The sequence below is a fragment of the Lissotriton vulgaris genome, chromosome 7, assembly GCF_964263255.1.
Source record: "Lissotriton vulgaris chromosome 7, aLisVul1.2, whole genome shotgun sequence".
In the NCBI taxonomy this organism is placed as follows: Eukaryota; Metazoa; Chordata; class Amphibia; order Caudata; family Salamandridae; genus Lissotriton; species Lissotriton vulgaris.
In genome coordinates, this window is record NC_141695.1 from 516,956,867 (window position 1) to 516,980,383 (window position 23,517).

General features: G+C 47.8%; 1 protein-coding gene across 1 annotated transcript in view; it reads left to right on the plus strand.

Moving 5' to 3' along the window:
- Positions 1 to 23,517, plus strand: part of FOXK2 (forkhead box K2) — a 360,578-nt gene that overhangs the window by 207,599 nt on the left and 129,462 nt on the right. Inside the window, exon 6 of the mRNA XM_086930592.1 lies at positions 14,208 to 14,383. Coding sequence (XP_086786718.1) covers positions 14,208 to 14,383 — 176 coding nt within the window. The remainder of the gene's footprint in view (positions 1 to 14,207; positions 14,384 to 23,517) is intronic.

A 23,517-nucleotide genomic window follows, 5' to 3' on the forward strand; every position in this document is an offset into this window, starting at 1 on the left:
GTGGCCTGACAGAAATCCGGTCTGACGAAAAAGTTGCAACCCTTGGCTGTTGATTTCCTGTCTGGTCTTGCCAAAGCATAAATGTCTTCACGGGCTAGGAAGATAATAGAGCAGACTAATATCGCCCTAGGAAGGCTCTCTTCTCCTTGACAGGGCTTTCTCACATTAAACGGAAACCTATGTGCCCTTTGAATTTCCCGAGTCCAGTCCCAGGTTGTCGGCTCCGGGAAGGCTTCTTTCAAGAGTTTGACGATGAACTTGCGAACGTTTGAGCCTTCTAACCCCTCAGGGACCCCAAGGAAGCGGAAATTATTCGTGCTGGAATGGTTTTCAAGTTCAGATAGTTTATAGCTCAAGTCATCGCGATGGGCCTTGATACACTCCAGCTCCTCTTTCTGTGCAGCGGCATAGTCCTCGAGAGCAGATATTCGAGCCTCTGCTTCAGTAACTCTATCTGCGGTTTCAGCTCCTAATTTTATCGCCCGCCGCACTGCGTTTATCTTGCTGCAAGTAGTTTGTACACGAACAATTTCGGCTTTACTCAGCTCTGTGGCCCATCATGGTTTCATAAATAGTTACCAGAGTAATTTCCTGTGGGAGTGTTGTTTCTGATAGACTTGAGGTCTCCTTCTCCCCCTCGAGCTTTGCTTAGACCGTGCGTTTCCTTGGCGGTTTCGTTTGCAACTGTACTGGGTGTTTGGGGACAGTCTGTTATAAACTGCTCCGACCCTTTTTTCTTTGTTTTCTTCTTTATAGTGGTAACTCTGCAATTAGGAGACGTCTTACTATCTCCTAACGCCTCATCCGGGCTACTGCCTTCACTATCGTCATCCACCCAATCCTTACTCAGATGTGAGCCCTCATCCGATGATTCTTCCGATAGTGAGTAAAAATTTTCGCCGGATTCTGGCACAGACAAAGCCTCCTGTGATCCCACCTCATGAGCCAATAAGTTAGACTGCCTCGATAAAGTATCGTCCTTTTCCATCACTCCATCTCCCTGCATGCAGCTTTCAAGACTTATTCGCTCCGCTTGTCCCACTTGACACTGCTCTACATTTGGATCTATAGCAGGCGTTACAAGCGTTACAGGGACATACATAGCTTCCATTATTGTTTCTTCCAGATGGACCGGGGAGCCTTGGATTAAAACAGCAGATGCTGCCCCTACTTCTGATAGCTCGGCCAAGGAATCGACATTACGGGCATTCTGCCTCTCAAACATGGCTGGAAGGGTCAAGCTCTGGGTGCCTTGCTTCAACGAACCCAGACTCACAGCACCCTTCCCCTTGCTTTCACTATTCTTTTTCTGAGGCCCCTCGATGCTAGTAGGAGTGTTGTTTAAATCGGTAACAGTCTGGCCATCCTCATCGACACCCCCGTTTACTTTGCCACCCGTTCTTTCGCTATTTTCCCCCATACCTGGCTCCTTGTTTTTTTCACTAAAGGTAGTAACTTTCACGGTCTCGTTCACCTTCCCCATGCTTTTAACCGGCATCTTTTTTTCGTGGCGCCTCCTCGGCCGGGAATTACCCTGCTTCCATATCCACTCAGCAGAAAAAGGGGAATCTCCAAAGTGGCGCTCTACGCCGGAGCGTTATCAGCTCTCCCAGCATCAATGAATGAATCCAGGTAAGGCTGCCTTCTTCTCCGACAATCCGCAACAGCTGCCGCTTTTTTTTTTCCCCCCAGGAGGAGCACTTTTAGCAGCTTAGCCACCGTACCGGGCTCCGGGTTCAGCCCGCCTCTTTGAACCCCTTCCGGCCGCCTGTACTGCAGCCGGAGCCTTTCGAGCCCTCTAGGTTGTCACTCGGCGTTCTCCTTCCAGCAAAGCGCCAACCAATTGAGCTTCCAAATCTAGCACACCAGGTTAGTCTCTTATTTCATAAAACTTCCTTCTTATTGGAAATTCCGCTTCAGCTTCGGCTAAGACCAAGACGCATAGCTTCGGCGTTGGGACGGGAGAGAGGAGCTGAGCTTCCTACACAGCCCACGCCTCGGACGCCATCTTGCCTCATCCATTCGAGGTGGTGTTCCTTTCTCAATGACTTCTTTTTGCAGAGAGTATCAAGAATTTCCGTAAGGTCCAAGTCATATTTTTTACTTTCTGGGGCTGTTGGTGGATTCTAGGAGAAGTTGGTTTGGTCTGCCAAGGCAGAGCATAGTGAAAAACACACTCAAATGGGATGTTTCCCAGAAAGGTAATTGATTGCGGGCCTTCTACATGTACTGTTCAAGCTGTGTTTCCTTGCTTGTTGCACCATTTATCACTACTTCTCCATTCGCCCGAGAGTATGTCTAGCCATCTTCTACAGTAAAGGGTATATAACCACTGGAGATTTAGGAAGAGCGTCTTAAAGACACATTTCAAGGATCCCTCTTGACTATGTAATGTTTTTTTATTTATTATGTACATTTTTGTGCATCACTATAATAAAAATACCCAAGTTGGTGTATATATCACAACTCTGCTTGAAGAAAGACTAGACCAGGAACCCTTTAGGGGTGGAGCGCTAGCCGGCAAAAATATCCAAACAAATCTACAAAGTAGACACTCAGGTGGACATGGAAAAGCATGTTGTAGGAAGCTGGCTCTGTATATGGTATTCATTTAGGTGGTTATACCGTGCACAGCGTTCAGGGGTACCCAAAAGTGTACAGGGCTCATAATAAAACTCAAAGTGCTCTATTAGTGGTAGTGTGGGCGAGCAGCCTTAGGCCTAACACAGGGGAGGGCAAGTCATTTATTGCACAGTGTTGACCAATAATGGCACACGACTCAAAAAGGAGATCCAAACCAATTTTAGACAATTTGTAATTTTAAGATAAAGATCTTTGCTATTTAAGTACGCTTTTACAACTAAATACTTTTCACTTTCAAAATTCAGCACTTAAAACAATTTCTGAGCAGTTCAGTGTTCTGGAGGAAAACAATTTGGTTAAACGGGTATCAGACTTACAAATTCAGTCTTTGGGACCAAAGGTCAGCGAAGCCAGTTGAGTACCAAAACTGCACAATAAGCAGCAGTGAAGCTGCCTGGTGCAGAGGTCAAAATCTGAGTTTGGCCCAATGCGTTTCAGTGAAGACTGGGGGTGGTTGGGGCCACACTACTTGTAGGTAATTTAATCATTTGCAGGGGGCCAAGCTTTGGGGGTTAGGACCAGCACAGGAGAGAGGGGCACAAAGTAGCACCAAACAAACAACGCTAGCAGCAGAGGAGCAGCCGGGTTTAGGGTGCAAATTCAGTGTTGTGCGTCCAATGAATTTCAATGAGGGTTCTGTTTTCGACAAACAGGCTGCAGGCAGCGCACCGGGGTTTGCAGGAGGGAGACCCAACAACAGCAGAGGTAGGTAGAGATGTCAGGAGTCATAGGGGCACCGATGGTTCAGCTCACCAAGGCCTAGGGACATCTGATGCAAGGGTGCCTTTTGACGTCGTAGTCTTCTTACAGAAGTGGTAGCGATCAGGGGGAAGCCTCTGGATTCACAATGCAGGCGCGTCATTGAGGCCAGGAGAGGTCAGCCAACGCTGGATTCGAGGTCCGGATCGTTGGTAAGTCTTCACTGGACAAGTGAGCCACTCAGACTTGGGCAGTGGCCGTTAGGTGCAGAGTGGGAAGGAGACACGGATCAACCTCAATCCAGAGTCCTTGGAGTGTAGGTTTTTCTAGACAGGTCCGCTGTTCATGGGAAATTGAAGTCTTAATCGTAGGAAGCAGCCCTCCCAGGGTTTTCAGCAGTTGCTGGGTGCAAGACAGGTTGCAGTGCCATCGAAGCTGGAGACAGGCCTGTAGGACTGGGGCCAAGTCAGTTATCGTCATCAGTCTTCTCTGCAGGGATATCTTCTTTCTTCGTAGGTCATCACATATCTAGTTTTCAGGTCGGGGGAAGCCACCTAACTACTAAATTTAGGAACATTTAAGGGGAGTAGCAGGTAAGGCCAATGGGCCCCTTACCAGGGGTGACCACACCCTCAATTATGCCACCCTCCTCTAGGAGGGGCATTGACCTAGCCCTGATTGGAGGGGGTCTCCAGCTTCAAGATGGCAGACACTGAAAGATGTGCATCACCTTGCCTCCCCCACCTTAGCGGTGGAGTTGGTAGATGTGGGCACACCTATTCTAGGTTTTCCTGGCCAAAGTGGGGGTGTAAACTGGGGGCTGCCAACTGCTACTAGCAGCAGAAGCTGGGGGTCGCATTACAGTGGGGGCAGACATTTGAAACTTCCCCTTCGAAGACTGGCCCATCCTAGGGGAGGAGGTGTGACACCTCTGCCCAGGATGTGCATTGTTTCTGGTTTCAGAGAGCAGAGGCTTTCCACCCAGGGGCCCAGAAACGTGTGTGTGTGTGGCAGGCTGCCTAAAGCCAGTCATTGCATATACCAGTGTCAGTAGATTTTCAGGGGGCACTTCTCAGGTGCCCTCTGAGTACATGGGATAATGCATCTCACACTGGCATCGGTGTGGATTTATTACAAGGAGTTGTTTTGTACCAAACACTGGTTTCGTTGAAGCCATCATGGTGCTGGGGAACTCAGGTTGTCTAGTTCCCAGCCCATGTACTCTTCATGGCTTCACTGCCACTTACAGTATCTAAGAATGTACTTAAGTATTGTAGGGGCATATCTACTCATACAGATATACCCTCATCTGTGGTATAGTGCACCCTGCCTTAGGACTGTAAGGTTTGCTATAGGCGTGACTTACCTATACCTTCCTTCAGATAGTGCTGGCTGGCATGGCACCCAGACAGGGTGCCAAGTTGACTTTGTTGTTTTTCACCTCACAGGGACATACAAGCTACCAGGGTACCACTTGCCAGGGACTTGCAGGGGGGTAGAAGTACCAATTGTGGTTATGTTTTAGGGAAGAAACACTGGCACAGGGGACCTGGTTGGCAGGGACCCTGTGCACTATAATTGAAACAACCTCAAAATCAGGCAAAAAGGAGGGGCTATCAATGTGAAAAGAGGACCTTTCTCACACATGTGAAGAAGGCCACTGCGTTGGCTGAAAAGTGTCTTATTATTATTATTATTAAATGAAATTTGTAGAGCGCAATGACAACATGGGTTTCCTGGCGCTATAGGACAGAGGTGATACACAGACTGGGGTTTATGCAGGGTTAGCAGGGTGGGGTGAAGAGGAAGGTTTTGAGCAGCTTCCTAAAGTGGAGGAGGGAGCTGCTTGATTTGATGGTCAGGGGGAGAGAATTCCAAAACTTTGGGGCCAAGAGGGCAAACCTTTGTCCGCCGAATTTGTTGGTTTTGGGTACGACAAGCAATGATGCTGAAGATGAGCAGAGCGTAAATTGCGATTTGGGCGGTAGGGAGTGATGAGGGAGGTAAGGAAGCCGGGACTGGTGCAGTGGAGAGCTTTGAACGTGAGGCAGCCCAGCTTGAAGGCCACCCTCTGTTCCATAGGCAGCCAGTGCAATTTATGCATCAGAGGTTTGGCCGATTGCCATCTTGGGGATTTGAAGTTGATGCGAGCTGCCTGGTTCTGGATTACCTGAAGGCGGTGGAGAAGTGTTTTTGGAAGTCCGTGATAGATGCAGTTGGAAAAGTCCAAGCGGGAGAGCACAAGAGAAATGATTACTTGGATCAAAGCAGGTGGGGGAAGCAAGTGGCTAACCTTCCGAATCTTTGTGAGTTGGAAGGAGCAGGATGAAATCACGGAGCCGACATGGGGTCGGAGGGAGAGTTCGGCGTCAATAGTCACGCTGAGGATCTTTACAGAGATCGAGGGGGTCGGAGGAAGGCCCAGTTCAGTGGGCCAGAACTGGGTTTCCCAAAAAGAGGGGCTGGAGCCCGGGAGAAGAAGCTCGGTTTTCCCGGGGTTCAGCTTAAGTTGATTGGAGTTCATCCAGTCTTGGATGTGAAGCATAACGGAGTGGAAGTTGTCTACCGCGTTGGGGGAGTTGAGTGGAAAGATGATCTGCAGATCATCGGCATAGTTATAAACTGTGATGTCCCAGTTACGGAGTGAGTGGAGTAGGGGCCGGAGGTAAAGGTTGAACAGTAAAGGTGACAGGGAGGAACCCTGGGGAACTCCGCATGACGTGGGGGTCTTGGGTGCTGTGTAGGGGCCCAGCCGGACGGCTTGAGTTCTACCAGACAAGAAAGACCATATCCAGCTGCGGGCGGGGTCCTGGATGCCAGCCTGTTCGACACGGTGAAGCAAGATGTTATGCTCAACCGTGTCGAACGCGGCCGATAGGTCCAGGAGAACGAGGGCCGGGGGGGGGTCCCTGAGTCGGCATTTCTCCTCAGTGTGTCCAGAACAGCTAGGATGACGGCTTCAGTAGAAAAGGAAGGCCTGAAGCCGGCCTGATTAGGCTCCAGGTAGCAAGAGGTCTTAATAAAATTGGAGAGGCATCTAGTGGCATGCGCTTCGAGTAGTTTGGAGAGATGGGGCAGAAGGGATATGGGGCGGTAGTTGGACAGTTCAGCTGAGTCCGCGCCAGGTTTCTTAAGTAGCGGGACTAGGATGGCCTCTTTGAAGGAGCTGGGGACAATACCTGTGCTGAGCGAACCGTTCAGAAGAGGTAAGATGCATTCAGGTAGGGAATGACAGACGCTTCGTAGGACTGAGGGTGGGCAGCCATCATTCGGGAAACCAGATTTTATCCGGGACGCAAGCTGTGCTAGGGAAGCAGGGTTGATGGGGGGAATTCGGTAAAGACGGGGGAGTTGTTGAGGAGAGTGTCAGGAGTGGTGGTCTGAGGGGCGGTGGAGATCGATGCTTTGATTTTATTAATTTTTTCAATGAAAAAGAGGTTGAGAGCGTCACAAGTTTCTTTGGTGGGGGTTTGGCCTGGAAGGGTTCTGTCATCAGCTGTAAGTTCGTTCATAATTTTAAAAATGTCTTTAGATTTGTTGTCCGAGGAGGAGATTCGGTCAGAGAGGTGGGTTGATTTAGCTGAGGCGATTGCGGTTTTGTAGTCTCTGCGGGCTGAGGTGCATTGCAATCTGTCTGATTCGGAGTAGTTGCGTCTCCATGTCCTTTCTAGCTGACGTACCTTCAGTTTGAGTTTTTTGAGGTCGTCCGAGAACCATCTGTGAGAGTTGTGGTGTCTGGTCGGGGGGAATTTGATTAAGGGGGCAAATTGGTCACTGGCTGACTGCAGCCAGGTACATATGTCGCTTTCTAATTTATCAATATTGGTTCGCGAATCGAGGGCAGGCCGGGTGTCTGAGACAGTCGCAAGAAATCCTTCGGAGTCATAGGTGCTCCATTTGCGAGATAGGCCGCCGGCCATCAGTGGGGTGGAAGTTCTACCACTGATCGTGAGGGTGGTATCTATTAGGTGGTGGTCTGACCAGGAGCAGGGTGAGACGGATGGGGGAGAAAGAGTTAGGTTTTGGGTCCATATTTGGTCCAGAATGTAGCCCTTAATATGGGTAGGCGAGGTGATTTGTTGAGTCAGGTTGAGGCTGGTGAGAGCCTCGAAGACCTCCAAGGCGTGGGGCCCAGTGTTGTCATTAAACCAACAATTGAGGTCGCCGAAGAGGGCGAATCTAGGGTTGGAGGTGAGAAGGTTGATCAGCTGATCGGTCCGGGTGGCCGCGAAGGAAGGCATCGGTTGGGGCGGACGATAGAGGAGAAGGAGTGTTAAGGCCCCGCTGTCCGTTTTTAGGCTGACGATGAGATTATCTACTCCCAAGAGGGAGATGGACGGAGTGGAGATGAAGTTGAGGCGTTTGGTGATTATGGCCGCTACCCCACCCCCAGGGCGATTTCCTGGCCGATAGGCACAGAGGATGTAATAGTCTGGGGGGAGGGCCGCCAGAATGTCGGGGAGAGAGTCTGCAGTCAAACATGTTTCGGTGAGCAAGAGAACGTCCGGTTTCTCGTTGGATAGAAGGATGAAGATGTCGGCGTGATGTTTTACCAGGGAGCGGGTGTTCAGATAGAGAACCCTGATGGTTGTATTGCTCTTGGTAGATTGGGTAGGAGGCGTGACCAGACTGGTGGAGCGCCGATCGGACGAAGTGATACCAGTCATGGAGATGCGTCTAATGGTGGAGGGGGAGGGTGTGAGGTTGGCGAGTTGTAGATCCCTCAGGGAGTCAGCCGAGTATGAGATAGAGTAGCCGGCTTGGCTGGTCCCTGGGCCCGGTCTGGCGCGGACGGGCTTACCTTTGGCTCGCCCGCTGCGCGTCTGGGGAATGCACATAGATATCGAGTGTAGTGGGCGTGGCCTCGCAAGAGTGGGCGTGGCCAAGGTCTTGGCGCGAAATGGCGTCTGTGGCGATCTCAAACCGCGGCAGCGCTAAGATCCGCTGCGCGGGGGAATTTGGCAGAGTACAGTTCAAAGTGCCCAGAAGTAAGTGAGATCACAAGTAAAATTTTACACAAAATACAGTGGTTTTTTAAAAGCGATTATCGAGCGTTTCCTCCCGGCTGTGCCTCAGGAGTGATCAGTGTCCTATGGCGTGCTAGTTTTCAGCGCGGCTTAAATAGGCAGGGCGGAGTGGGCGTGGTCTCGCAAGAGTGGGCGTGGCCAAGGTCTTGGCGCGAAATGGGGTCTGTGGCGATCTCAACCCGCGGCAGCGCTAAGATCCGCTGCGCGGGGGAATTTGGCAGAGTACAGTTCAAAGTGCCCAGAAGTAAGTGAGATTACAAGTAACATTTTACACAAAATACAGTGGTTTTTTAAAAGCGATTATCGAGCGTTTCCTCCCGGCTGTCCCTCAGGAGTGATCAGTGTCCTATCTTGCCTTGCCTTGTCTTGCTGGAAGTAATGCTTTTCTACATCCACCAGAGTGATAGTCTACTTTGTGGCTTCATTTGTGTGTGTATGTGTATGTGTATGTGTGTGTATATATATATTTATTTCTTAGGAAGTTATTTGCTACTCTATTGGTTGTTGTGTGTTTGTAAAGCACACTGTTATTTGCAAGGGTATGCTGATGCTGAGCAGGTGAATGTGTGTGCGCCTAGCCCTGCCTTTTTTAGGCTGATTAATTAAAAATCCAGGAGACTCTGATGTGGAGTGGGAGGTTGTTTGATGATTTAGGAGCGATGTAACAGAACACCAGTCTGTCTGATGTGGTTGGTATATGCATGGGAAGTGTGCAAGTGTTATTTCTGTAGAGCGGAGGACACTGGATGATTGGTGGAAGGAGTTGTAACTGTTCAGGTAGGTGTGGCCTGAGTTTTGTAGTGCCTTGAATGTGTGTGTGAGGAGTTTGAATTGAGCACATTTGTGTATCAGGACCCAGTGAAGTTCCCTGAGTGTGGTGCGAGTTCTGTGTGGGAGGTAGAGAATGAGTGTGGCTACCAAGTTCTAGATGGTTTGTAGTCTTGTAGTGAGTTGCTTGGTGATCCCAGCATAGAGCGTGTTCCCATAGTCCAACTTGCTGGTGACTAGTGTTTGAGTGACAGTTTTGCAGCGTGAATCCTTTTCTGGATTCAGATGCTGTGCATCATTCCTCCATCTAGTGACTCGGTCCGGAATTGTGTTTTTGTTTTTGGTCGCTTTCGGTCACAATTTGGTGCCAGGTACGTGCGTGGTGGCCATTTTCAGGTTCTTTTGTCCGCTGTTGGGTCTGGAAGCAAGACGGGAAGCTCTGAAGAAAGTTTTTCGTTTCCCGAAAAAATCTCCGACAAGAAGATTATCACCGAAAGATCAACGACGTAGCAAGAAGCATGAGCAGAGAGTCTGTTCAAACCCCAGAGGACCACTCTGGTCCACAAATGGTGTGGTAGGGGTCATGGAGAATACCCCTTTCAAAATCTGCCCCAAGTGCCACTACAAATACGCAATACGTGACCCACACGATGTGTGCAACCTTTGCCTGCCCGAAGATCATCAGGACAAGGACTGTGAGGCCTGCGCAGCGTCCTCCCGAAGACACTCAGGACACCGAAACCAAGGACAGACCCACTACACTACAGTGTCGCAGTCGACTAAGAAACCTTCCATGAGGGACCTGGGTTTCTCTAGCGACTAAGAAGAGCAGGGAGCTCCAGCAGAGTCGACACACAAAGGATCAGACGTCGAGATCCTAGAAAAGGACTCCGTAAAATCAACGCCAAAAAGTGGGCGAGGGAGTCTAAAAAGAAGACGGAGAAGGTAAGACACCATAAAGGTCCGTCGGAACCGAAGGGTCACAAGCATAAGACGCCCAAGGTAGCCCTGACGCCGAGCAAAAAAGCGATCTAGGGTCAGCTGCGTGTAAAAGAACCCCACGGAACCCTACCAAACGTTACAGAGGAGGGAAAATCGCCAAAGGCACCAAAGCCAAGGGTCGACAACGAACCTGCGAAAAAGGGCACACCACCGCCAAAGACTAACATCAACGCCAGGAAGAAGAGAACATCTCTGGCCTCCAAAGCCGAGAGGGCCCTCTAAGTCGAAAGGAGAAGACTCAAGGAGGAGATGGCTACGCTCATACAAAAGAAAAAAGATTTTGACGCCTCACTGAAGGATTTTGAAATCCCTAAGTAATTGGCTGCCAAACCGGAGAGTGTTGACGCTGAAGGGGCTGAAGACGCCGAAGGAGAGGAAGAAGGTATCTTCGAATCCCCTCCAACACCAGAACCTCGAGGCGAAGACCCCGAGGAATATGGAAACGTACCTGAGGAAGAGGAAAACTCTGAAACCTACGAGGATACATGGAACGACCCCGACACAGAGAGCCTAGGAGAGAGATTTGCTGCTGCCCCTCCAAAGCTTCCCCCCTAGATGACATTGCTTTCTGTAATGACATTGTAAAGAGGGCAGCAAATCAGTTTGGTGTACCCTTAGAGAAAGAAAAGGGGGACACATGTTTCTTACTGGAAACCTTGGCACCTGCCACAAAAGGAACACAGTATCTACCTATGTTGCCCAGTATCCTGGATCAAGGCAAAGAAGCCTTCAAAGAACCAGCTTCAAACAAGGGGTAACCCCCAGGGTGAAGAAAAAGTATAAATCTTCCTCAAAAGACCCTAAATGCATTCAGGGAAGTACAGTACCTGCCTCCACCATTGTCACCACTGCAAGAAGGAGAGCAAATGCAGTATCCAACACCAGCCCTACACCAGAAAAAGGATGGATGTGGTGTGGAGAAGGAGGCACTAACACAGTGGCGTACCGCTAACGCCAAATCACTGTTAAATAGATATGCCAACCAGCAGTGGGATGAGATAGAGTTGCTTAACAAACTTCCTGAGAAGGACAAAGAGAAGGCAACATCTATTGTCCAGGAAGGAAAAAATGTGGCTAACACCTGCCTAAAGTCTGCTCTAGATGCAGCAGATACTGCAAGTAGGCAAATGTGCACAGGAACCATCCTCCGAAGGCACGCCAGGCTCAGAATTTGTGGTTTCAAGCAGGAATTTCAAACATCAATTATTAACAGACCGTTCAATGGGGAAGCTCTATTTGGCAAAGAAGTGGATGAATCCCTTCAGCAAATTAAACATGACAACGAAACTGCAAGGGCAATGGGGGCCCTACAGTAAAGAGGTTTGTTCAAAAGAAGAGGTTACAGTAGCACAAAGCCCACAGGTAGAGGCACCTTTGGTCAAGGGCAGCAAATACCACAACAATCCCAAGGACAGAACCAAAACCAACAAATGGGCCTACAGTCTAGCTACCAAGGTTGGCAACAACAACGAAAGCAGCCCTTTCGAGGAAGAGGCAATGGCAGAGGAAGAGGTCAATCCTCTAGAGGAAGAGGAAATGGGTCTAACTGACTTAATTCCGAAAAAGGACCCATACAAAACACTGGTGGGGGAAGGGAAATCATTTTTCAACAGACAATGGAAAGGGATCACAACAGACAATCTGATATTAAGTTTGATTAAATGTGGATACTGCATAGAATTCACAAGAACACCACCTGTAAATTCATCCAAAACAAAAAGATTAACAAGAGCAGAACATTCACTGTTAAACGCAGAGATAAAAGAGCTGTACCTTAAACAGGCAATAGAAAATGTACCAACACAAGAATGGTTCAAAGGAAATTTTTCGCCATACTTCCTAGTACCCAAACAGGATCAAACTCTAAGGCCAATCATGGACTTAAGATTCCTAAACAAGTTCATATGAACACAACAGTTCAAAATGTGTACCCTCCCAGAAACAATACCACAAATTCAAAAAGGGGATTACTTGGCAACAATAGAACTCAAGGACGCCTACCTACATATCCCTATGAACAAAAGACACGGAAAGTACCTAAGATTCCTGCACAACGTAACACACTACCAATTCAAGGAACTCCCTTTCGGCAAAAAATCTGCTCCATGGATGTTCACAAAGTGTCTAGCCGCAGTGGTGGCACACCTGAGAAGAGAAGGAATCCACATCCACCCCTACTTAGACGACTGGCTAATCAGGGGACACTCGAAACAGACCTGTCACAATTGTGTTAAAAAAAAACAATTCAAACGCTACAAGACCAGGGTTTTCAATAAACCACAAATCTTCAACAGCACCAGAAAGAGAAACCACATTACTAGGAGCAAGACTAAACACAACAAATGCAAAGGCTTACCCCACACAGGCCAGGATACAATCTATCCACAACGAAACAGTACTCTACCAGAGGGATCAGTCTCCCAACAGTGAGGAGAGTAATGAAACTAATGGGCATGATGGCAGCATGCATCCCACTTATCCCTCACACTCGCCTACTCAAGTACCCATTCAAAGAATGGCTCACCAACAGCTAGTCTCAAGCCAGAGGTAGTTGGGAGGATCTCGTGGTTGTTGCACAAAGGGTACAAGCACAGTCACCCAGCCTCCCCTGTAAGGAAAACAAACAGGTGGGGAAGCAAAGGAATATATTCGTATTTCTCAAACCATCTCAAGGATTACAAAGCCAATAAGAACAGAAAAAAGAATCCGAAGATGGCCACCACACACGTCAACCTCCAGGATACCGTCTGACATCACACAGGGGACGTACCTTGGCACCAAATAGAGGTCGACAGCAACCGAAAAAAAGACAATTCCGGACCCAACCACTAGATGGCGGAATGATGGACAGCATGTGAATCCAGAAAAGTCTTCAAGCTGCAAAACTACTCCTACCGGTAAGTAACCATTTTGTTTTTGTAGTGTTACTTGGAATGCATTTGAAGATCTTCCTCAGCATCTTTAGGGTCTGGAATTAGGGTGCAATGACGTTGACATGTACGGTCATGTCCAGTTTGCTTTTGTTGATTATTCTGACGTTCCTGGCATGGGTTCGGGATGTGGGTCTGAGTTCGACCAGCCACCAGTTGGAGTCCCATGTTGAGAGCTTCTGGCCAAAGATTGCTACTTCTGTCTTGGTGTTGTTGAGCTTGAGACAATTGGCTTTCATCCAGTTAGCAACTTGGGTCATGCAGGCAATGAATTTGTTTCTTGTGTTGGGGGTCTTGTCTGAGAGGTAGAGTATAAGTTGCGTGCTGTCCCCTATGGGTCAAAGGTCAATTGCAATATTTCCCCTTATTACCCTAGGAATATAAGCATCTTTTTCTTAGACCTGAACAATCACAACATGAATGAGAAAACGAAGCACAGCACAACTGCACATTAACCCCTTCCATGCTGATGACGGCCCCCATCCGTCATGCATTACAGTGCTCGTGTGCTGATGACGGCTGGGGGCCGTCATGAAGCCATTGATTCTTTAAAAGCTCAGCACACGAGAAAAATCGGCCCAGCATGGAAGGGGTTAAAACTACAGGACAAAACAAACAACTTAAAAAAGAAAACGCTATAGAACTTTAAATGCTACACTGTAAAATACCAACATCACAGTGAAACCACTACATACAACAAAGTATGCCATAAATACAGTACCACACTCCGACCTAAAACACACCGGATCAAAACTCATTGCAACAACACATATTTACTCACCAGCACAAGGCATCATAACAGATCCATTCACAACCCATCCAGCTTCAGAACCCTTTGGCGTGCATGAAGGACATTGTTATTCTGTGACCATTGAACTTTAAAATGTACGCATTTTGGATTGCCAAACACATTGTGGGGGTCATGTGTGAAATATTGCCTGCACTTTTTTAGGTACATATTCTGTGGACCCTTGTGTGCTCATTTAGCCGTTGGCAAGTGACCTTGGCAGTATAAACACTATGACCACCTTCGGGATCCCTAGTCATATCTAGGGATCCTTATGTGTTTTTATAAGTATATTTGTAATTCCTGAATTTAAACTAGTAGTAAATTACTTTCTGTTTTGTGAAACTACAGAAGTGCTCCGGCTTCTCCAAATCATTCAGGAGTTTTATCTGCCCACTCCAGTGGAGTCCAGACTCCTGAAAGCCTGTCGAGAGAAGGCTCTCCTGTCCCTATGGAACCAGAAGCTAGCACTATTCAGCCAAAACTAGCAGTGATACAAGAAGCACGATTTGCACAAAGTGCACCTGGTAAGATATTATATATCATATTTTAAATTGACTACGAGTGCAGAATAAAGTGTTATCCTGCAAAAATGCAGTGTATCAAACTCTTTGATTGCAAAAGCATAGCTCATGTACTATATCTTTGACTTGCAACATGATTGTGTAATTGTAAATTCAAGTTGCTAATGATTGTTGTGCTGTATTTTTAAAACCCATCAGTGTCATTAAATTGTGGTAACTCTGTTACTGTTATTTTACATTTGGGGTGACATTTGAGAGAATAGTGGTGCTCTAAATTATATTACATGCTGCACCTAGGTTCTGTAGTAGGGGATCTCTGTGTATAGTCATAATGTGAATAGTCCCGCCCATGTGCGTGGTCCCCGGAGCACTTCAAAAGAAATAGTCTCTTAAGTTTTCCTCTTCTGAAATCCTGCATAGACACTTATGAGAAAATAAAAGACAAATAATGCAGCCTGAAACCAACAAGGCTGCACTGGTCAGTATTTCATCCTGAAGTGAAAAAGATAGCCAGATAACCATTACATTTGCTAAGTTTCACACGTAGAGAAACTCCCCTTATCAAAGACTCTTTTTTCATGGTAGAGATGAAGGGTTGAAAAGTAAAATGAAAAAGTTTTCCCTATGGGAGATATTATTTCCTGCTCCTAAACCAGGACTCAAGCTGACAAACTCAATCCACAACATTCATTTATCTTGCATCTTGTTGAATGGGAGAACACCTACCAGAAAGGAACACAAACAATTTATTAAAGTATACAATTTATTATAAATAAAAACACATAGGTGCCAATGGATAACCAATTAAAAACATAGAATACACAATTAAAACCACCTAATGTGGATATGGAGAAAATTTTTGGAAAAAGACACTGCTATCTGTCTGAAGGGTTGGACAGACAAGCCCCATAGGCTGCCATTATGTGTCTGTAATGGATACTGTGCCTTTAAGAAACCGTTCAGAGACCCTCTGTATCCCATGATGCACAGCCAAAGGCCAGTTACTTTTAGTTCTTTTTTCCGGCTCCTGCTAGCAGGACCCTGGAGCATTGAGCTCTATCTTTTGTGGTATAGGTTCAAATTTTTTAGCTTTATTATTAGTTTAAGTGTTTCACTCGACGTCTTTGGACTTTACCTTCCTTTTGCTGTCTTTTTGGGGCAGTTAGCTCACATTTTTCTTGTCAAAATGCATCTTTGTTTGACAAGTGCACAGAATGTGGCAGGAAGAAGGCCAAGTCGGACTCTCACAGAGTTTGTATACTCTGTCTTCCTACATCTCATGTTCCGGACTCCTGCATCATCTGTAAATCCTTCTCCAGGAGGACCCTGCGTGACAGGGAGAAGATTCGGTGTCATGGCCTGGAGCAGAGAAGACAACAGGCTGCAGGTGGGAGATCTGGGCATGGAGAGAGCCTTTCCTCTTCTACAACCCATGTGTCAGCCTTGGGAGGGCTCCCCAGTCATAAAAAGGCTCAGAAATGACGCTGGTCCCGGTCGACGTCGAAGGAGACGACGTCGAAACCAGGTATGACGATAAGCTCCCTGTTGATCCAGGGCTCTGGGTCTAAACGACGTCTAAGATCAGCAACGAGGGGAAGGACGTCGAGACCTCAGACGAGGTCGACATTGAAGACATCCCAGACGACGTCGACACATCATCGCAGTCGATCTGGGTCCAGAAGATATCGTCGCTCGCCGTCGATCAACGTTGCGCAGACAATCACCATAGAGAAAACATTCGACGTCGAGGAGAAGTTTGACGTCCCTTGGAAAGCCGGCGTCCCTTGGAAAGCCGGCGTCACGTGGAAAGCCGGCGTCACGTGGAAAGCCGACGTCACGTGGAAAGCCGACGTCACGTGGAAAGCCGACGTCGAGGAGGTACCATCGGAGCTCGACGTCGAGAGTCGGCCACCCTCTGTGGGCAGCCTCTCCACTTCCGAGAGTTCAAGAACGCGACGGCATCGACGTTCGCCATCAAGGGGCACCGCTTCCAGAGCTTCCTCTTCAAGGCCTGCCCGCAAGCGGAGGAGGGTAATTTCTACCTCTGACTATTCCAGGACCTATTCTCCAACCAGGTCACCGGATCCAGCTCAGCCTGTGGCTCCTCGTCAGTCGTCACTGCAGCCTAGGACGCCAACTACTCCTCCGCCTCCTCCACCACCACCGACTCCTCCGCCTCCTGCACCTCAGCCTCTTCCTCGGCCACCGGTGGCTCCACCTGTGCCAGTGGTCCCGGTGGAACCAACAAGGCCAAGCTCTCGATCCCGGCCAAGACATCGCTCTCGCAGCCGGCACCGGTCTTCTACCAGTTCTCGCTGTTGTCGTCGTCACAAGAGGTCACGTTCCAGATATACTAGAGACACGGAGTCCTCTAGTGGAGGAAGATACTCGCCTACTCTGTGGGATTCTTCACCTCAGAGAGTGTCACCTGTTGATGACATTACCACGTTTCAGGAGGTTCTTGTAAGGGGAGCTGCGAAACTGAGAATTGCACTGTCCGTGCCTTCTCCTACTACATCAGTGATCTTTGAGACACTACAACAGAAGCAAGCCTCTCGTCCTCTCCTTCCATTGGTACCCGGGTTGGAGGAACCAGCGATACAATTGTTCCTGACGCCTGCCTCAGTGAAATCGGTACCCTCGAGGCTTCAGAAGAAATACCACCTACCGGACTCGGACCCTGCATTTCTTGGGGTGGACCCCCCTACCAATACCCACACCCCCCCCCCTCTTATTCCCCCCCCTGATTCAGTCATAGTGGTGGCGGCAAAGAAACAGCACGCTACGGCCCCTTCGACCACAGTTCCACCTTACAAGGAAAGCCGGAGGCTTGATATTGCGGGGAGGAAAGTCTGCAGCACTGCAGCCACTTTGATGAAGGCAGCGAGCTCTACTGCCCTTCGGGCTGGTACGACCGCTCCTTGTGGGAGTCTCTTCAACAGTTCATGGAACTCTTGCTTAGAGACAAACATGAGGATTTCCAGGAGGTTCTCAGTGAGGGTCTGATGGTCTCTAATCAGATTATCAGTGCGGCTGCGGAAACTTCTCTCCTTGCAGCCCATGGATATTGTCATGGTGTGACTCTGCGACGCCATTCATGGTTGGGTCTCACCTCCCTGAAACCGTAGACCCAGCAGTCATCACTAATCTCCCATTCTCTGGTTACACCCTCTTTGGTTCCCATGCGGACAAGGAGATGGCTCGGATGAAAGCTGAAGTTGAGACCCTCAAGGCTGTTGGCTTGGAAAAGCTTAAGTAGCAGCGTAGGATTTTGCCTCCCTACCAACGGTGTTACTCCTCTCAACGGTTCCAACGTGGACAGGGCCGTCAGGCTGAACAGTAGCAACAGCAGCAGCAGTTTCAGAGGCAACCGTTTCAAAGACGTCAGAGGGGCAGGGATAACCAGCAGTCCACATCGGGGAACAAGGCTCCCGGTGGTTCTAAGCCCTGAGAGGTCTTCTGTTACCCATTCTGATGGGGGGAAGCATTCAAAATTATCTGGCAGACTGGAGAAGGATAACTCCGGACAATTAGGTGCTGAATATTGTTCGCAATGGATACAGTCTACGTTTCACCAGCCCTCCTCCATCGGTTCCACCAGTTCATTCACAATACCTGTTGCGCAAACTTCAAGTGGAGGCCGATACCCTGTTAAGAAAAAGGCCAATAGAACTGGTTCCTCCTCCTCAAAGGGCAAAAGGTCTATACTCCAGGTTCTTTCTCGTACGCAAAAAGGACAAAAACAAATTCAGACCCAATCTCGATTTGCAACAAGCGAACAAATAGATTCGCAGAGAAAAGTTCTGCATGCTATCCCTGCACCAGATTTATCCTCCGCTACGTCAGGGGGACTGGCTATGCGCCATAGATCTGCAAGACGCGTACTTTCACGTGCCCATTGCAAGGAAGCATTGGAAGTTCCTGCGGTTCCTAGTCGGCACAAATCATTACCACTATACCGTGCTTCCATTCGGCCTGTAGTGCGCGACCAGGACTTTTTCAAAGTGCATTGCGGTGGTTGCAGCGCACCTGAGGAAGAACAAGGTGTTCGTTTTTCCGTACCTGGGCAACTGGCTGATCAAAGCTTCCACGTTTCAGGAAGTGCAGCTACATTTCCCTGAGGCCCGAGGCTGTGGAACATTCTCCCCAGAGAGATCAGACAATGTAGGGATCATCTTCCTTTTAGGAAGAAACTAAAAACTTTTTTCTTCCAATATTAGTTATACACCTTACTGTTAAAATCTCTACTTTGTAGGACCTGCTCTGTTCAAATATGACGCCAGAGGCGCGGAGATACTCCTTCGGCAGTCGATTCCCAGCGCGGTACAAATCTGTAATAAATAAATAAATAAATTTCAACAGGACGGCCGTTATGTTAAATCGTTTGGTCTTCACATCAATCTTTCAGTCTATCACGACTCCTGTTCAGTGTCTGCAGTACCTGGGAGCCTCCATCGATACACTCAAGGCAAGCGTGTGTCCTTCGTAGGAGCGACGCTTATCAATCCTTCGGAAGGCTCAGGCTCTCATGTCCCTTCTTTTTCCGACAGTGAGGACTGAGTCCTCTCTCCTGGGTTCCATGGCCTCTTGTATCTTTCTCACTCCACATGCACGCCTCCGCATACGGCCTCTGCAGGAATGTATGGAGGATCAGTAGGACCAGAAACAAGGGAGTTGGGAGGACAGGATCCAACTGTCTCAACACGCCGTCCAGTCCCTGAAGTGGTGATGTTCGCCTCACAAACTTCTCAGAAGGATTCCGTTCCACAAATAGATACCGACTCAGACCATTGTGACAGATGCGTCTCTCCACGGCTGGGGAGCTCATTCGGGCCACCTCCAGATACAAGGAACGTTGTCCCAAATGGAGACCACGTATCACCTTTCTGGAACTACGAGCAGTTAATTTAGCCCTGAAAGCCTTCCAGCCATCTTTTTGAACCAGTTCCCTGCTTGTACAGACGGACAACACAACAACAATGTATTACCCCAACAAGCAGGGGGGCTCAAGATCGTGCACACTGTCTCGGGAAGCTCAGACGATCTGGAACTGGCTGCTGGCCAAGGACCTGACAATACCTGCGACTCATCTACCAGGTGTGCAGAATGCTCAGGCAGACGCGCTCAGCAGACTCGTTCAAGAAAATCACAAATGGGTCCTAAACGACGAGGTGTTAAGAGAGATCTTCGCAAGATGAGGCACTCCAGAAATCGATCTGTTTGCCACCGCAGAAAACAGCAAATGCCGAGACTTCTCCTCCAGGTTTTACCAATGCACTGTGGATCAACTGGTCGAACAGCTTTCTCTACGCTTTTCCACCCATTTCCCTGATCATGGCAGTGTTGATCAAGCTGTCCCAGTCCCGGCCGAAGATGATCCTCATTGCTCCGGAATGGCCTTGGCAGTGGTGGTTCACCGCCCTCCTACACCGGTCTCTCCTGCCGCTTCTTCGACTTCCGTATTGGCCGGACCTTCTCACGAAGTTCGGAGGGCAGATGGTGCATCCCAACCTCTCGTCGTTTAATTTGGCAGCATGGCTCCTGAGCTAGTGCAGTATGGACATTTAAATCTCCCTCAGAACTGCATGGAGATATTAAAAGAAGCGAAAAGACTATCTACAAGGACTTCCTACGCATACAAATGGGAAGAGATTTTGCATTTGGTGTGCGTCTAAGGATGCAGACCCTACATCCTGCAAGGAGGATGTCATTCTCCTGTACTTGCTACACTTGGCTCAATCTGGCCTTAATTTGCATTCCATTAAGGTTCACCTAGCAGCTATAACTGCCTATAGGAAATGCCCTTCACAAACTTCCTTTTTCCAAATCCCAGTCATCAAAGAATTTATGGAAGGTTTGAAGAAGGTGTTTCCTACTTTTAGGCGTCCTTCGCCTCCGTGGGAGCTTAATGTGGTGCTGTCTAGACTGAGGGAGCCTTTTGAGCCCAGCATCTGCCCTGGAAGACAGCTTTCCTTGTAGCTATAACATCGGCTCGCAGGGTGAGTGAGATCCAGGCTCTGTTTTCAAGAGCCTTATACTGTTTCATGCATCTAAGGTTGTCATGATAACTCACCCAAAGTTCCTTCCTAAGGTGGTGTCATAGTTCCATGTGAATCAAACGATTACTTTGCGCACGTTTTTTCAGCATCCCTCCTCTCCGGCGGAGAGGTCCCTTCATTCCCTCGATCTGAGAAGGGTGTGAAAGTCTACTTAGATAAGACTAAGGAAATTTGTAGATCGGATCAATTATTTGTTAATTATGGATCTGTCAGGACTGGTCTTGCTATCTCCAAGCATTCCATCTCTAGGAGGATTGTGTCATGTGTTCATCTGTGTTATCAGAAAGCTAACAAGACTAGTTAGTAAGCCAAAGGCTCACTCTACCAGAGGTAAAGATGGTACAGCGGCTTTGTCCCGTAACGTCCCTATTGCAGAAATCTGTAAGGCTGCCACTTGGAAGTCAGTCCATACCTTTGCTAAACACTACTGCCTGGACTCTGATGCCAGGGCAGATGCTCAGTTTGGGCAGGCTTCTCTGAGGAACTTATTTGCACAGTAGTGAGTTTGTCTGTTTCTTCCACCGCTGGGGTTTGTTTTTTTGGGTTGGTCTTGCCATTCTATTCACATGATTATGACTATACACAGAGATCCCCTACTACAGAAGGAGTAGTTTCTTACCTGTAACTCGAGTTCTGTAGTAGGGGTATCTCTGTGATCGTCATACGCAACCCACCCTCCTCCCCGGTGGATGAAACAGTACTATCCTGAATGCAGCAGACCTGGCTTTATACACCTTCAAAAAGAACTGAAAGTAACTGGCCTTTGGCTGTGCATCATGGGATACCGAGGGTCTCTGAGCGGTTCCTTAAAGGCACAGTATCCATTTACAGACACATAATGGCAGCCTATGGGGCTTGTCTGTCCAACCCTTCCATCTCTATCATGAAAAAAGGGTCTTTGTGAAGGGAAGGGGAGTTTCTCTATGTGTGAAACTTATCAAAATAATTACATTTAATTGTTTTTTGGCTATCTTTTTCACTTAAGGATGAAGTACTGGCCAGTGTAGCCTTGTAGGTTTCAGGCTGCATTATTTGTCTTTTATTTTCTCTTAAGTGTCTATGCCGGATTGCAGAAGAGGACAACTTAAGAGACTATTTCTATTGAAGTGCTCCAGAGTCCACGCACATGGGCGGAACTATTCACTATTCACATGATTATGACTATCACAGAGATACTTCTATCAAAAAGGAGGGAAGAGGATTCAAGGTCCATTCAGTTCCCCTAGTTAGATACTGAATTAATCAAAAGGGAATGGACACTGGTGTCTACTAAACCTTCGGTTAGTCTTTGAAAACCCTCATAGACAGCCTGATTTAGTCGATGCGGTGTATCTTTTATCCGCCCCTTCAGGCGTCATGGCATATTCATAGGGTAGTCAAATAACGTGCGGTATGCCTGCCTCACCCGAGGCTACCTCTGGTCCAGGTAGAAGTGTCCAGAAATAATAGGAAAGGGAAAAATATAAAAACAGTGTGTCATCCAAAAAGAATTTTTAATGAAAAGGTTGGCACTGTTGTTAAAAAATCGATATATATGTATAAACGGGCAACTAGATTACCATATATCTATATATATATGGATGCGTCAACATGTTTCAGCTCTATGAGCCCAGCCGGGTCTGTAGAGCTTTCGTCAGGACAAAAAGACAAAAGTACATACACAGAAGGTATTTGCACAACTTGTGTAGGTTCCTATAGCTATTATGGAATTTCTTATACAGTCACCTTAATAGGCGTTCTTAGAGACTTCTACAGGAGTGAAGAGTCGCTAGGAGTGGTCTTTGCCACGGGGACCAGCTTTCAGTCCCTGTGCTGACTCTGCCTCTGGACACTTCTACCTGGACCAGAGGTAGCCTCGGGTGAGGCAGGCATACCGCACGTTCTTTGACTACCCTATGAATATGCCATGACGCCTGACGGGGCGGATAAAAGATACACTGCATCGACTAATTCAGGCTGTCTATGAGGGTTTTCAAAGACTAACCGAAGGTTTATCACAGAGATACCCCTACTACAGAACTGGAGTTACAGGTAAGAAACTACTCCTTTGCATGCATCTGGGAAAAGGGTGCGATAGATGGAGAAGCACATTCTGCCATACCTTCATCTGGTGCATTATTACTGTCTTCTATCAATATAACAGTCACTGTAAAGGCTGTCGCATTTAGATTTGTGTGGTTCTGAGCTTAGGTTCTCGTCAAGGTAAAAGAGGTATGTGGCATTTACCATAAGGTCTGCAGTGTCCTGCTAAATCTGAACCTGCATTATAGTGAATGCACGAAGCAGAGGAATGCTTGCCTTCGTTTGTTTTGGTTCTGAAGAGGGGTATGTCTTTGTGTATTTGATTTTAGCACTTATTCGGATAGTATTCCAAAATTACTTGTTAATTTGAAAAGCGAAGAGCAGTTATTGATTTTATAGATCACTGAGGTTCTTTTGAATACTGTCATGCTTTGGACTGACATTCTGAAACACTCTTGGTGACCAATTGTTGGCATTAGTTATCCGAACATTCTTTGGGGACCTGCCCTCAAATGATGCTGTACGTGCGCATGGTACCAGCAGGCTTATCGGTGCTGTTCCACTCTGTGAATATGCCCTCTACTCATCGCATTTGCTTGCCTTTTCTTAAGTGCGCCTACGCAGGCCGAAGATTCTGTTCAGTTTTTTTTTCTTTAAGAAACATTCTGTATTTAAGGTGTATGAGCTTTGATTGATGAGGCTTTGGATATGTCTGTAATGGGCATAAGTATGTCTGCTGCACATGCTGATCTCTCATCTTCGCATTTAGACAGTTCAGGACATTTCGGACGTTACTTTCTTGCATCTTATGCACACTTAGTGTCTTGTCTGTTGGGCCTGCGTCTTGATTCTACAGAAAAATCTATCTCAGTTTCAGTGCATAGTTCCTTTGTATATGGTGTATCTTGTAGCCTGTATTTTCTTTTAGGTAAATTCTAATGGATTCCTTCCATTCAACCACATCTTATCTCCCTTCTCCCAAGTGAGAGGTGTGTAGATCCAAGTAATGTCCTCCAGGCACTAGCCACCTCCCATACTCCGTAAAGTGTTGCTTAG